Genomic DNA, 16346 nt, shown 5'->3' with positions numbered 1-16346 from the left:
TGTTGTTTTATACAGTGTAATGATGGGTGGTGATGGCTCAGTGGATATGACACATGCCTTTGGTGTGGGAGACCCGGGTTCAAATCCCACTGCGATACATCAACCAATGTGTCCCTGAGCAAGACACTTAACCCTAGTTGCTCCAGAGGAGTGTGACCTCTGACATATATAGCAATTGTAAGTCGCTTTGGATAAAAGCGTCAGCTAAATGACATGTAATGTAATGACAATAAAGATGTTTATGTTGCAAAATTACAATTTCTTTTGTCAACTTTATTAACAGAAAGTGCTTCCATAAAATATTCAGGCTACTTTAGCCAAAAAGTACTGAAGAAATCTTTATTCACTGTGAGCAAAACAGCTCATTAGATGTGTAAACAGCTACTACATTTCTTTTACTACAGTAATCGAGCAGTTAGGCAGTGGGACACCTAACAGAGTAACAATAATCAGTGCATCTGGATGAAGATAAACCTAATAGATCTTCAGGTTCTTTGGCCCTTTGGGGATCACTTGGAATGTGTTGACGAACATGTACCGAGACAAGGTGATGTAGAGGTAACGAAACCACAGGAGTTGAGTGCGGTGACAAAACATGGCATCCTGAAAAGAAAAGAGGGGTTATTGAAGTAATATAAACCATAACATGTTATTGTGAGATCCCAATTAACAGCCAATAGTGATCAAATCTGCTGCGTAGCGTAAATGCGTTTATCTCTTTATATATTAGCTTGATGAGACGTAAACGTGACATGTCTTGCCAACAAACTGTCCATTTAGAGGCTTACTTTGGCTTGTCTGTATCCCTGTGAGCCTATAATACAGCAGAGGCATGAGGGCAGCAGCCAGCTGAAGGGAAGCTCCAGGAAGGAGATGTACTTCCTGAGGAGGCCAACAGTCTCCAGGGAGAGCAAACAGCAGTCTAGGAGGACAGACAGAAACCCCAGTTAGCTGTTAATGAGTTAAACGCTCACTACAGATGCAGGCAGTTAACTAGGCCATTCTAAAGGTTGTTCTGTTTCAAATGTGTTTTTTTTTTAATTGTGAAGCAACCTCATGTCAGCAACAACAAATAATGCAATACAATGCTTCTTTTTTACACTTTGTGTGCAGCGATTGTGTTGTAGTTGTAGGTTGTATGAATTAAGAATATGAGTATGACTGGTACTGTATGCTGTATTTTCTCAACTATAACCATAGTCATGCAGTTTGTGTAGCACAAGAGGCTTAAAGCTGTTGGTAATGAACAGGGAGTCTTGCTGTACAGCCAGGTGAAGAGGCTTATTTTGGGCCTAATTCTCGTCCGCCTCCCCTAGAGGCTACAGTGAGACCAGTCAAACAGGTAAGGTGTAAATGTGTGGTAAGAAATAACCAGTGAGCGTGATTAATGAGACTGTTTTTAAGATTGCTCCCTGCAGGCTAAAGAGGGCAAGGCTGACTGAAGATAACGTGTGTTTGCTGTGGCCCAAGGAGAATAATGCCTTCCTGCCATTTCAGCATAGTGCAACCGTTGAGATCTCATAAATGATGAACTACTCTGGCCTGCTATGCTTGTTTCTTATCCTGCTGTCTACTCAAAGTTAAATGTGGGTTTGCTCTGTGGACCTAAATGTTTGCCTAACTAGTAAAGGAACGAGCTCTCAGCCTGTTGTAACATGCTGCCCCCTCTCTGTCCTACTTTTCTTTTAACATTCCCCGTAGGCATCATCATAAGAACTTTAGGAAGCAACCAAAAGTTCAGTCTATTCGGGTTGACATTAAAAGACAAATTGGCATACATTTTGATAATGCCAGTAAAAAGAGACAGATACACAGGAGTTTGAAACTATGAACATCTGGATCATCATATGTAGTTTGAGGTGAAAAACAAATATTGCAACTGGTGTTTCTGATATCCAACTAGCCTCATGCTGCCACCAGCAGACTAAAACATACAGAAGAGACACAAGACTCATGCAACCCTTGTTAACAGAAGAGGGCGCTGTAAATTAACAAAATACCCAGTTGGACTCTGAGCCAGTGTTTACAACACTTTCCATGGTTTTCTATGTGGAAAATGTAGACTGGAGAGGAGGTGCTACTCATGTAAGGAAGTCATTTCTGTTACATCTGATTGTGAAGCAGCCTGTATCTGTACTTTAAAGTCCTACTTAAAGCTTAATAATTACTACAACATTTCGGGATTGTGTATTCATTGTCATCTTACTTCACATATTTAGTTCCCCGCTCAGGAATTTTTTGTTTTATTGACGACTTTTCTAAGAGTAGCCAGTAAATCCAACCCATGATACTTTGGTCACAAATTTTCAAAATATATTATTTTCTTTGTGACACACCTACCATTGGGTACTTGTCCACTGGAAGCGAGATGGCTGTAAGTGGAGAGGAAAAATGTTACCCACTGAAAATGTCAAGGATGCAAACATTATTGTTGAAGAGAATAATCTGACAGGGTTTGTAAAACTGGCCATGGTGTAATGTTTCTACCTGCCAATATGTAACTTAGATTAAAGTTTTGGTTACACTGATTACAACACAAATAGGTAAAAAGTCAATGACTGTAAGCCCACAGAAAAAGCCATGCAATAAGCATCCAAGCTATCTATCTACCATTGTTTGTGTTTCAAAAACATCATTTATAATTCACATTCCTGCAAAATTAGTGCACAGCCCCTCTGGGTTCCAGCCTAATGGGAATCATGAGATGTGATTTGTAGAGCTCACATCTTAAAAACAGATGAGGCCCACAGGTTGACAGAGGTCTATACAGGCTCAGTGACGGAAAAAAAAACAAAAAAACATGACTAACACGGCAGACAATCAATGCATCAGTGCAATATGGGGACAGCAATGTACACTTCACAGTGCAAATCACATATTTTTTTTTAAAGCAACAGTCTGATGCAACTTGCTTGGTTGGCTTCTCCAAACCCTCCCACCTCACCACTTCAGGGACAGGATTTACTGCTGCTCTCTGGGAGCAAATCCAAGTGCCTCTGAGGACTCTGTTTGGATGACCTCTCAGCTATGTAACAGACCAATTCTAAAAAACATTGGGTTTGTGTGTGTGTGTGTGTGTGTGTGTGTGTGTGTGTGTGTGTGTGTGTGTGTGTCTTTTAAAGGAAACATTTGGAAAGATAGATGTTGATGTCTAATTGATCTGCATTGACCTGGACAATGTTTTATGATGGTGGAGTGGGCTGGTTTCTGTGTGCATGTGTAAGCCACATAATATCCATGAGGATGGCATCTTTAAGTTGAGGGATTCAAAAACAAAACAGAAATCTGTTTCTCTGATGGCAAAGCCTTAAAGTTCAGTCAGTACCTGACAGCTTTATGGATGGCTATGTGATTGGCATGGCCGCTCACTCCGCTTCCATCGAAGGTCAGCACCTGAAACAACAAAATATCTCATTGTGTGGGTGAAAAGCCCAAATCTGAAATCTAAAAGTGAATTTAAATACACAGAGGCAAAAGATTGTTTTTGGGTTAGTGGAAGGGTTTTTGTGTCTGACTGTGGAACTGCTTGGCAGCTGACAACTGATATTTAAAAGCCTTTTTGAGTGCATGCTTGTACACTAGAGTGAAAAAAAAAAAAATCAGGTCAAAGGGAAAGAAAAAGTGCTTGACTAAAGACTTGGCATTTGGTATGCTCAGGTGCAGTATACCATGACTAGGTCTTTGCAATCAAGCATACGTTTAAGCTCCCAACCACCACATATAAGTAACTAGTGAACTTTTTACTTATTCTTGCTGGCTTGTATATGGAAAAGCAAGATTGCATGGTGTCAGACCAAGGGAACAAGTTCTTCAGTTTAAGAGCAGGAAAAGTGAACTACTTCTGACATCTAGGTGTTTATCTCGCATTTTTGCTGCATACAGTCATAAGAGAAGACATGATTCTCTAGCTTACTTTTTGGTCTAGAGGCATTTTCCACTGCTGAGCCTAACAGGATAGGAGGAGATGGTGTGTTTGTTTGTCATCTTTGATAACAAAAAGAGATCAGCAACTACAGCACAGAAGAAGCCAGCTGTGTAAAATCATATTCCCCAAAGAACTGTGTTTTTTTTTTGTGCCAAAGTTGCTGTACTTTCTGTTCTTTAAAGGGTGTGACTATTTTTGCTGTTGTTGAGATTCTAAATTAACCACATTCCCATTAGCTAATAGTGTGGAGCTGCACTGGGGCAGATACGAATCTCAGAGTAAACACAGAAACTGAATCCAAACTTTCTACTGCTGCAGAGGCCATTTCCCCTCATTTTTAGGGAGGTTTAAAATACAGTCTGAGTTGGACAGAAAGAGACGCCGGCTGACAGGGTTATTACACAGACCACAGGGAAACTGGGATAATGAGCTAGAGAGCTGTGGTGCCAAAACATATGGTAAAAACAGAACATGGATTTTGTACACAGAATGGCAGGGAAATTGTGTGTTAACATCAAACAGGAAGTGACAGAGAAACAACTGTTTTGAAAGGCAAGAATGCAGAGCTGAGCATACCATGTTGAAGGACTGAGTTCTCATGTGCTTCACAATCATAGAAGAGACCAGTGAGACGCTCCAGTCTGTTTTGGGATCGTCTGGAAGTCTTCTGGAGGGCAAAAAAGGGACTCTGGTTATCTACCAAGATACAGTAATATTGTGACAGTGTTGTGCTGAGAAACAGGAGGGCATTGTGTAACCTCACTGTAACTGAAAGTCAATTCTACACAACATAACCATCCTGGGTGTTTCTTAAGTCCTATTCCTTTCCGAGCACAAGATTTCTGCAGTGCAGCGTTTGAAAAAGGGCTGGTTTGGCATACAAACACGGGGGAGTGCTGGGAAGTATGGGGGTTGTCGGACAGCTCTTAGCATCATGTTCATCTGAAACTACAGCCTGGAGACAACACAGAGCGTACATCAAAAACATCACACTTGGCCAGCTCAGGCTTTTGGCCTACTAAACATGCATAGAATCCCCTTTTGGCACAAATAATAACAGATTTTCTTTCTCCGTTTAGAAAAAAACAACAACTTTGCTTTCTATGGTTGTTCAATGTTCCCCTTGAACTCAACAGAAACCAGCCACAAAAAAAGTGCTTAAAAACCTACTCAAACTTACTCAGATGTGAGTTGTCCCAACACTGTCCAGTGTGTTCACCAGTTGTGATTTCTTTGATTTATGTTCTTATTTCATATATTTAATTAATATTTTTTCAGCAGTATTATGTAGTCATTTTATTTTGTGTAGGTTCATTTTGTGTTCTTTATAATATTTCACATTATTTATGTGGAGGCTATAAAGAAAACATAAACAAGGGCAGAATATCCCAATGACCTTACCATTGGGTTTTCTGCCCTTGTTTATGTTTTCTTTTATTTGTCATTTTAAATTGTGCAAAAATAAAAAGTAAACTATGTTGATCAAAAAACAAAACCAACAAAGGGAACTGACATGACTGCACAACAGTTTGAGATACTAAACTGTGGGGGCCCTGCCTTTGATGAGATAAGCAGATCAATGATGTGATGTGTTGTACACGTGGGGTAGCACAGAGGTGGCGTGACAGTGCATGCATGCACGTGTATGTATATATAAGTGCATAAAGTCGGGGTAGGAGTGGGCGTGTGTCAGCAGTTGCTCCCCTCCCCTTCATTGCTAACAATGAGCCAGGACAGTTGAGCTGGTAGAGGGAAGTGATGGATTAGGCCACAAATCTATTGGCTGCCAGTGAAGTGAGGGTCAGGCTTTGGTGTGAAGGGTGGTGGGGTGGGGGTCGGCTATGTCACAGTGAGAAAGGGGTGGAGAGTCAGGGGTTCAGAGATAGTTTAAAACTGTCTGTCATCGAGTGAATGCACTGCTGTGACACTTTGATACCAGTGACTTATCATTACGGACTGTGCGTTTGTTTTTGAATAGGATGGCACGGTGAAACTGAATTATATCTAAACCAATGTTAAATGCTGCCTGAATCAATAAATCACACGCCTAATGTCCTAATTTCTGTCTGCTTTAGACTGAAGGCTCATAAAAAATAAGAGGACATTTTATGAGAATTTAGAAAAAGTGCATGAATTATTATTGAAGTATCGAAGTGTCATACTGAGTTCAGCTTGGCTCAAGCACTACGCGTTTTTAATTTTGCACTTTTTGTCCTCACCGTTGTATTTATTCATTAATTATTTTAGACATTTCGCCCTGCAGCTTAACAACCACAGCTAAGCACAAGCCTGCATAGAGGGGGAGAGAAAAAAGAAAAGAAAAATGAACAAAAGATACAAGACTCCTGACCTTTCTCAAGTAGGATGCAGGCTGAGTGTCAGCTTCGCCATGGCAACAGTGCCAAATGTCCTAAAGTAACCTCCCCAGCTCCCCCTTTTTAGCTTTGCATGTGGATGTCTAATTGCTTGCAGGCATCTGTATGCAGTTGTTGAACTTTGGCCCAGTAAGGGGATTCAGTGTGTGTGTGCGTGTGCGTGTGTGTGCGTGTGCGTGTGCGTGTGTGTGTGTGTGTGTGTGTGTGTTAGAGAGGGCTTGTTTAGTCTGGTCACATGGACTACAGGCCTGTGAAACTGCCAGACATCTGTCCACACAGTCAGATTATATGACGTGCTGGGTAAGACTGAGATGCCACTACAAACTTTTAGTACGACCCACGATATCACACTGTAATAAGGCAGTTACAACTATAGCAACAACACCAATAGACACATGTTGTTTCACAATGATTTCGAGGCACCTGTGGCTGCAGTTTTTTTTCAGTATTTACTCATGTTGAGGTTATAAACATTCATGAAAATAACTGGAAATACTGCTGTTAAAGGGTAACTACTGTTTTTTTTTTTTTTTTTATAGATAACAGGAGCCTATAATTTCTGTAGCCTACTCCGAAACAACAGTCTACCTAAACACCTTTTTCAACAACAACTTTTTCAAACAATTCCAGTGCTGGTTCCATGGTATCAGAATTTTGAAAGTCATCATGGAAACATTAATTGGTCATGTAACAAGGGTTGGGAAAATTGATAGAACAGGCACCCAAGTGACAGACTCTGATCCACTGGAAATCACAATGGTCAGATTGACAGCATTCTAGCCCCATGGAATTGGGGGGTGTGTGCCACCCCATGCCCCCCTTCTAGCCCCACCCCTGGGTGTTACTGCAGCGAATATGGCTTTCCTCTCCAGAAACTAGTGCTCTTTGTTTACACCCAAACAGATAATTACACTAATCCAAAACAAAAGCTTTCAGTTTGTGATTCACTGAGTAAAGATTTTTCTAACTTCTAACTTTCTAAAGTCAATCTGAAGTGTGTTGGACAGAGTCAATGATTAAAGTTAGAAAGAAATGAGATGGGTGAGATAGAGTTGCTTCAGTTCAGTCTGATTGATAATGTAATGAAGAAGTGGAATGGTTGGATTTGTGCAGCGAACAGTTATAATTGAGTCCAGGGAGCAGACAGAGGTGAAGCCAGTGCAAGTGGAGAAGCAGCAGAGCGTGCTCAGATCGAGCTTGATCACAAAGGCCCCAACATGCACTGGGGCCCCAGATACTGTCAACACAGCTGTCCTATTCAGTGAGCATTAACAGGAAAATCCTATTTTAAAACAGAATTCACGTGTTATTTCTGTTATTCAGGAGGCTATAGTTGTGATAGTTGTCATCCTGAAACGTTACCCACACTGCGCACTAGACATTTAAAGTGAAGACTTTAGCTTGAAAACAAATGTCTAGTGGACCTATCACACTACCCTGATGAATGAGATGGTAGTACATAGACACAGCCCATACTGCAAAAAATACACACTAACATGTATCTAGTCTGGTCCCAACTATTTTTTGCTAATTTCTAATTTCGTTTTATCTTGATGTTATCTTGGTGTTTTACGATACGATGCAACTTTATTGTCAGTTTACTCTAAAATTCATTTTGTGTTCCCGAGCAGCTCCTCAAGTTTAAAAACTCCACCGGGAACCTTTAATTGAAAACCCAGATGAATGGCAATTGGTTTTATACACTGCCAGGATTGCATTCATTTGAACGAAGACAGGATTTGAAATGTCATTACAAGACCAAACAACTCATTAAGATATTTTTTCCCACTGTAACAACAAAGTGAACAAGTGAACTGAAAGCGAACAATGACAAGTGTCGTGGCCGACTTTCAAACGTATAGCACACTTTCTGGTCTGTGTTCGCATGACAAAGAAATAATACCCAGCTTGGCATAAACTCAAGGCAAATATTTTGAGCCCACGTACTCTGAGGTTCGGCTCCAGGTTTTGTCCTTTGATAGCGTATACAAATCTGAGGTATTGACCCAAGGTGCTCATTTTCATAGCTATTGTGCTTGTTCTAGGCTTGACATTATCTTTGATGACTGATCAGTACTGCAACTAGTGTATATGAGTTACACTCACCTCCAGTCATCATCATCTAACTCAAATCAAATGAAGAGATGCATAGAGCTTTTGTTTCTATTCAAATGTTCTAGCTTCTATTCTATGCGATATGTATTATGTAAACATGAAAAACGGACTGACCACCAGCTTCTGCACTGCATCGCTTTCTTTCTTTGTGCACACTCAAATGAAAAGTAAGAAAAACAGGAAGAGGTCAAGTCAAGCATGTACAGCTGCACATACTTGGGCAGAGAAGGTTAAGAGCAAGGCCAAAGTGTGGCTAGCCATGTACAGCCACACAAAGAGAGAAACAGTTTGGAATGACCTACATTAGCAGTGCTCAGAGTACTGCCAACATGTATCCCATAGGCCTTGGCAGTTGGCTTCAGCAGACATGGACAAGAGGAGGAGGAGGAGAAGGAGGGGTGGAACAGAGGGGGAGAACAGTGAGAGAGAGAGAGAGAGCGAGAGAGAGCGAGAGAGAGCGAGAGCTTGGTAGTGAGTGAGTGGGGCTCTCAAAGTGCTGATTAGGTGTGTGTTTTGGGCAAACAACAGAATACACAGAAAGGAAAAATGGGCTACACTCCAGTTCAGCAGAAGTGCAGACAGCACTAAGATCAAAGTTCAGCTATATTCTGTGTGCACAAGATAAAAGTGTAAAATCACACACGCGCACGCGCACATGCACACACACACACACACGCACACACACACACACACACACACACACACACACACACACACACACACACACACACACACACACACACACACACACACACACACACACACACACACACACACACAACCTGGGCAGGCTGCCAGCTTATTAATGTGAGTTACAGGTTAGTGCCAGAGTTCATACTGCTCTACTGCAGAGCCAACATGTAGAGACTCAATTGTAGGCAGCCTTGAGGTTCTTAGAAACTCAAAACATTTCCAAGGGAAGCTACAGGGTTGATCCACAGGAAAAAAAAAAAAAACCTTTTCAACATCACCTTTTACCACTACTTTCTTTGTAACTTGAGCTTGCCAATAGCCAGAACCAGGGAGACTGAAAGTCTTACAGCTGCATCAACAGCAACAGAGAAGAAAACAGAAGAAGAGCATGTTCCCCAAGAATTTGTCCAATACTGTTCAAAGTTCTAGCTTCCAGTTCTGGTCACTGCTTTAAATGTAAATGGACAATGGTTATGAATGAAGTCTGTTTTTACTTGAAGGCATTTACAGCCCCACCAACTATAGCTGTTTCTATACATTATTTATGGCATTCCATGGTGTTCAGTAAAATGATACATTTTCATTTGCTGTCAAAGATCCTTAGCATGCATTTGATTCTATAGTACTCTAAGATAAACGAGAGCTAGCAAACAAAAGTCGGATTTTTTTTTTTAACAGTCATGTTCCTGCAACAAAACTGGAATGTGCAACAATTTCCTTACCAATAACAAAACTGTTGGGGAACCACGGACACAAAGTAGCACCCTTCATTTCATCCTCTACATCCTAGAAGCAGATATGCTTAAATGTTTTCTAATACAAAAAATACATTGGTATGTAACCCAAAATGTACCTAAAAAAACTATTACTACTAAATGATGTTAATCAGCCCTATAGTCCTCCAAAGGAACCCAATTCCCCCCCATCGTTACTGCTCAAACAGGTTGATAGACTGCTCAGAGCAAACAAACAGCTCAGTGGTGCAAACATTACAGGCAAAATTAACTGTCATAATCCCACTAAGGACAAAGTAAAGCTTAAACATAGTTTAAGTTTACATTAATAATAATCATTTCATACATTTCTTTACTATACTTTTCAGAGATGGATATATCAAAAGATATATACTGTTAATAGATAGATTGATGTCAGTTTGGAATCTGAAAGCTTTTTAGGGGGCTCCGTGTCCCACGGGAAAGACCTATCACTGCCTCTGGAGGCCTCCTCATTTACTTCCCCTGTGACACAGAGGTAGTAATATCATCAGGCCAGGCTAGATCAGCTCCGTTGTGGTGTGAGAATGGATGAGTGTGATTTGTGGTCAACTCTTTATATGTTCTGATATACAATCGGTGGTGGAGAGGGGACTGATGGGCTCCAACACAAAGACATGCTGAAACTTGACTCCTAAACTCAGGGCAGCATAATCGATCAATCAATCAATCAATTTTTGTTTGTCATATGAAATCGTACAAGGTACAATTCCAGCGAAATGTATAGCTCCTCTCAGTGCTGGCCTGGTGTATCCGGTACCTTCTGCCCAACCTCAACAGGGAAAAAGACTGTTACCTGGGAGGAGTATGTTATTTTGTTAAGTGATTTTGTTTTTAGCTAACAATTAACCTCTGTTTTAAATCATATTGAGGGTCAGCAATGGACACGTACAGTACAAACATGTTTAACACACAAATCTGAATAAACTAAATTCTTACAAGCCAACATAATCTCAGTGTTTTCAACATTAAAGGCACACTACTGAAATGTTGTAATTTGTATGTTGTGTGTTTGGTGCAGACGGCTGCTTACTTATGGTCTACTATGATGATTCTGGAGTCTGGTATCCCCAACACGGCACAGCTGTTGAGAAGTTCTTGTTTACGCTGAGCTCCTTGATTGTAGTAGTTTCCTGTACAATATTTGGAGGACAAATTAGGCTACAGATGTACCATAATGAATGGAAAATCTAAATATCAGTCTAAATTCTGTCTAGGTGAGATCTGAAAACATTTCATCTGTCCTTTAGCTATGTAATAATGGTTCTCTAACATCAGTTAAGTTGGATCTACACGAAATACAGTGTAAGTGTTTAATAGTTTTTACTAGCACTACAATGCATTCACTTTCTAAAGATTACATTTGTACTTAATTTGTAACTCAATGCTTCTATGTAGCTCGTAGTTTATCATGCAACATTTCCTTTAGTTCACCCAAGAAACCCTTGTTTATTTTGTTTTTAAGATGATGGACACCAACATTGTTAAGCAGTTCCTGGAAAAGCTGGTTGCTGTTGAAAACTGTAACTCAAATGTGTGTGATTTTCAGATGTTTATGCAGCTTTAGCCTTCTTTCTTTGAGTTCCATATTTATCAACACTTGGCTTTATCAAATCCTTTAAACTTCCCTGGAAAGAGCAAGACTGGCTTTCTTAACTCTTACAGTATCTGACAGAAGGGAGTAATTGAGTCACTCAAAAATCACAACGAACAACTGAATCTTGATTGTAGGCTGTTTGTTATGTGGACACAAGATGGGATGATTTATTTTAAATAAAAATTGTTTTCAGCTCTGTATATTTCCAGTAGTCATATGATAGTAACCATATTTTTCATTAAAAACAATGAATAAAGTGCTTAATTAAAACTAGTTTAAGGCAAGATAGTAAAATTGACTCCAGCACCTCATTTGTCAGCATAATGTTAGTTATTTAGTGAGACACAGTTGCTCTATTCACGGCTGCTATTTCACTTTCCTTAAAATGCAGGCTTGCTTTTATATTTTGCTAACTATTTTCTGTTAACTCACATGGATAAAACATGTAATTAGAACTAGCTAATGTTGGTTAGCAGCCAGCCACACGATTCATAATCATATCTCTATTGGGTCTAATCTTACATTGACTTATTAACGTTATTTGTGCCAACTAAAGTGTGCTGTCCCATACCTTCAGATAAACACAGCAAATGAACGCTGGCATTCAATTCAACGAGTCGTATAATCGTTGGAGCGAAGAACATACATTCATCATCCGGATGCGCAGTTACAATCAGAGCTCTGATATCAGCGCCGTTTGTTTCTTTACTTGTTGAACCGTTCATTAGATGTTTCAATGACTTCACCAAAGTTCGACGATGTCGATAGTAAATGCATTTTATCCAAACCACATAGCATAAAACTATGGAGACAACCAGGTAAACACTCATTATTTTGACCGTTACCGTAAACAATCCGTGTAAAGACAAATGTCTAACATGCAAATGGTTCCACGTGTAAAAAACAACAACATACACAGTCTGTCTGATATATCTAGCGTTAACCCGTCTCTTAGAAACTACAATAAGTATCATTATTAAGTCCAACAAAGCAATAGCTGCCTACTTTTAACCTCACAATAGTGTCTATTACTCACTTGGATTCACTGTCGCTTTCTCAGTTCATACGAGTTTAAATCAACTTCGTAGGAGAACAAATACATTAATATGATACAGAATAAATTGCTGACGTATTTTAATAAAGAGGACCTTGAAAATGTAGAAGAAAGTTTTAGAAATCAAGCAAAATTGGTGTTTCTGAAAAGTGAAAATTACAAACACCAGGATCGTTACCGTGTTTGAGGGGAAGATTTAGCTGTCACACCGCATTATCCTTACAGGTGTATACAAACACACATTTCAAATGTTGCGTATTCATCTGAAAGGTAACATACGACCGATTACTTTCTAAATCTGTACATTGTAGTTTTTTTGTATTGTACATACACATGTATTGTCGAATGTCAGCACCCAGTGGACTCAACCAAGTAGGGACACTTTATTTTACCCTGTCAGGACATCGACCGACAAATGCGGCGCAGCCTTCGGTCTGCCCAGTCGTCCACAGCTCATAACCCGCGGATTTACAATCAACAATTGACACATATTTCTTCCCAGGGATACCTTTCTTTCCCCTTGGTATATTTTCTAAATATGAGGTGAGTACAAATCGATAATACGCAGCAAAGCAACATGTCTAATTAGTACGCAATTTAAGCTCCCGGTCTACGATGAAAATCTGCCTTGCAAGATGGCGACGTGGTTGAGAATTCAAAGGTGAAATACAGGCTAAGTTAGCTAGCTAGCAACAACAACAACAACAACATCTTAAGCGTTGTGTTACTACCCTGTAAGTAGTAAGTAGCATATACTTTTAAGGTGACGTTTATTGTGCGTGTTTTTGTGCATTTGCGGAAAAAGCTCTCTGTTGTGGAAATATACCCATCCCCCAATATAAGCTACAAATCCAATTGCGTTTGTATGACAGTATGTTGTTAAAGGACAACAATAACAATACAGAGCAGCAGTATTTCTCACTGCCAGGCCGTGTATGAGGCCATGACGTTCACCATGGCTGCTAGGTATGCATGGAAATCATCAGACCCCATTGCAAATGCTTTCTAAAATTACTGTACTAAGCACTTAAACGTGAAACGTGGAAAGCTAAGTCATTTGTATTACCTGACACTCTCGCCTTTACTCTCAAAATTACTTAAACTACTTTAGAAAATGCTGTTTTAAAACGGGGGAAATTGAAATGATAGAGGTAGGGGAACACCCAGGAGCGAATACTGTAGCCACAATTTCTTCGCGAGTTATAAAAGCAGGGATAAAACTAAGAAACAATGTATGGATAGTCAGGTCTCTTACCAGAACTACAACAGCTGATTCTGATGCATATTAATATTATCCTGCTTGATCATTTGCTTTACATAACAAAATGATTCAGGGATTTGATGTCCTGCTAAACAGCTGTGACACAGGTGGGAGCACAGAAGAACAAATAATGTGTTTGTAAAGGAGACCTCACTTGATGTATGACAAAATCATCCCTTGCAGCATCAGTGCAACATTTTTAGTTTCCTGTTTTTATTAATTTTCAGCCATACTGCTAAATATTTTTTATATTAAATCATTTTTAATTCATTATCGTTGAAGTTGTCAATTCCAATGGATTGGCCAGTTATTGTTTTGGTATATCAACTCAAATCAGGCTAGAAAAAATGATGTAGCAATAAATTGAATCAAGTTTAGAGAAAAACAGAACAGTAAAAGTAAAGCATAAGACGTAACCAGCCTTGCTACTGCTTGTATGTCCTTTTAAAAAAGGAAAGGGTAAAAAAAAAAAAAAAAAAAACATCCTTCAACTTATGGTTCCTGAAAGTGGATCTCGAATTATGGCACCCACCAAACTATGTGGCATGCGGACTGAACTAAAATAACAGCTTCCCACCCTGGTTATGCTGGCAATGGATGTAGCTTTACCATCCCTGAACTTAGCATCATTATGACTTGGTGTGGTGGCCATGCTGTAAATCTTGCAGACTAGGAACAAAAAATGCTAGAGCCAGCAGAACACAGATTCATATGTTTCATCCCTATGAAGAAGGAAGAAACTTTTTCTGTGTTTGGTAGCATGCTTTTTTTTTTGTTGACACTAAATAATAATAATAATCAGTACTGCTGCACAATATATCGTTTTTTATCGTCATCGCAATATCAACTGGGGCAACAAACACATCGCGAAAGACACTCCGAGATTTTTTTGAGTTAGTTGAAAGAAAATATGAGTAGGAAACTGCGCTTTAAAATGTGTCGTTCTTTTTTTAGTGGTGCCTTTTTATATTCAGTTCAAAGTTTAATTGGTTCAATAAAAGAAAGTTGGGAATTATTTTCTTTCATTTGTTTCAAATCCAACAAGCAACTTGTTGTATTTAAGCAGAATACTGAAAGCAGCAGAAGTGAGTTCTTTAATATCTGTTTATTGCAAGTAATATAGTTACTGTGACATTCAACAACGTTATCCATTAGCCATATCGCATATTTTCCTCATGTAGTGCAGCCCGAATAATCAGACCAAACACAAAATCTCTGTGATTGTTCAGTTGAAAAATGCTGTGTGGAAATGCTTCCTGACTCAGTCCAGTTCTTTGTGCATTGCTTAACTGCTCCTGGCCAATATGACTTTGTGTAGCTAAAATAAACTTGATCGTTTCCATTCAACTAACGTGTGTGTTTAAATGCAAGTGGAGGATTGCTTTGTTAATCTTGGATAATATCAGATAACAATAGGATGGTGTTCAGAAGAAGTAATAGCAACGTGACCTGAGTGGAAAGTTGGATCATCTGCTCATATAATTGATGGTTGGCATGATGTCGTGTAAGTTTAGAGACTACACCTTTCTTTTACCACAGCTGCACAGCAGAAGTTAATTAACATCTGAGGATTGTTCCTATCTAAAAATAATTCAACTATGAAATGACACACCCTGTCAGTACCTTTTTAATAAACAACAGATTGTACAAGAGATGGAATTGCATGACAAATATAAAATATAAAATAATGATATGTCTAACCCTAACCCACCCTTGTGATTAAAGGACAACCTGTACTACCTTCTGAGCCACAGCCACCCCAAATAATGTAACTAAACTTGTATCTTTAAAATGCTAATGGTTGGGGATTTTTTAAGGACCGCTACATTTTCCCTTTGAAAACCATAATCTTTTTTCATAACAATATTTATATAATTATCGTATACGTTGTTATCAACATAAGTGATTATTTCAATATATCTGTTAAATTCCTACTGGCAATGTTTTTGCTGATATGTTTATACTGAACGTATCTGCACTGAACGTATTTTTTTTGTTTTCGACAATACCCGCTGTCTTAGCATGATTAAGGCATGATTTAGGTTCAGGCAACTCAAACTACTCAGTTAAGGTTAGGGAAGATCTGAATGTTTGATGGATGGAGGGAATTTAACTGAATAAGCCTGTATTTTTGTCGATTTGAGCGTATAGTGCAGCTCCACGTATATTTTTTTAGACGGGTGTAAAGAACAGATAAATCAAGGCTGATAACAAATGCATCAGTAAAATCCAGTTAACCCAGCTCCACAGCCCAAAGTTTAATGTACCAGTTGTACCAAGATCATCCTTCCACTTTCCATATCCACTTTTGGTTTAAAAGCCTTGATTTAGATCACCGCCCCTGCAAGGTAAAGTAAGAGCTAAGAGTAGTGTATTTTGGATTTGATTCTAACCTGTCAACAAGAGGTGATATCAACATGGCAGTGCTTTAGGCCTATACCCACCTGCAATGAAACAGAAATATTTGAGAAAAGTGATTCTGGACAGCGCTGACTTTATTGGTCAAATAAGGTCAGTGTTTTATACTATCATTTAAGATTTGTGGCGCTCCCT

General features: G+C 39.3%; 2 protein-coding genes across 6 annotated transcripts in view; one reads left to right on the top strand and one right to left on the bottom strand.

Moving 5' to 3' along the window:
* Positions 1-325: 325 nt before the first annotated feature.
* On the bottom strand, positions 326-12356 carry pigl (phosphatidylinositol glycan anchor biosynthesis, class L). 2 transcript variants are annotated; one of them, XM_031310821.1, is made up of 7 exons: positions 12050-12353; positions 10915-11014; positions 4502-4592; positions 3326-3393; positions 2341-2372; positions 789-922; positions 326-603 (listed from the first exon to the last, which is right to left on the bottom strand). In XM_031310821.1, the coding sequence occupies exons 1-7, from the start codon at positions 12306-12308 to the stop codon at positions 475-477; spliced, it is 813 nt and encodes a 270-aa protein (XP_031166681.1). In that variant the 5' UTR covers positions 12309-12353; the 3' UTR covers positions 326-474. The 2 variants fall into 2 exon arrangements, with proteins under 2 accessions (XP_031166681.1, XP_035864890.1); XM_036008997.1 differs by lacking the exon at positions 789-922 and having other exon boundaries at positions 12050-12356.
* A 514-nt stretch (positions 12357-12870) lies between these two features.
* Positions 12871-16346, top strand: part of ncor1 (nuclear receptor corepressor 1) — a 56458-nt gene continuing 52982 nt past the window's right edge. For all 4 annotated transcript variants that reach the window (XM_036008991.1, XM_036008990.1, XM_031310815.2 and 1 more), the window contains exon 1: positions 12871-13075. The gene's annotated coding sequence lies outside the window, so the exon portion shown is untranslated. The remainder of the gene's footprint in view (positions 13076-16346) is intronic.

This window comes from Sander lucioperca, chromosome 13, assembly GCF_008315115.2.
Source record: "Sander lucioperca isolate FBNREF2018 chromosome 13, SLUC_FBN_1.2, whole genome shotgun sequence".
NCBI lineage: Eukaryota > Metazoa > Chordata > Actinopteri > Perciformes > Percidae > Sander > Sander lucioperca.
Note: the sequence above shows the minus strand (reverse complement) of the source record. Positions and strands in the feature narration are given on the sequence as shown.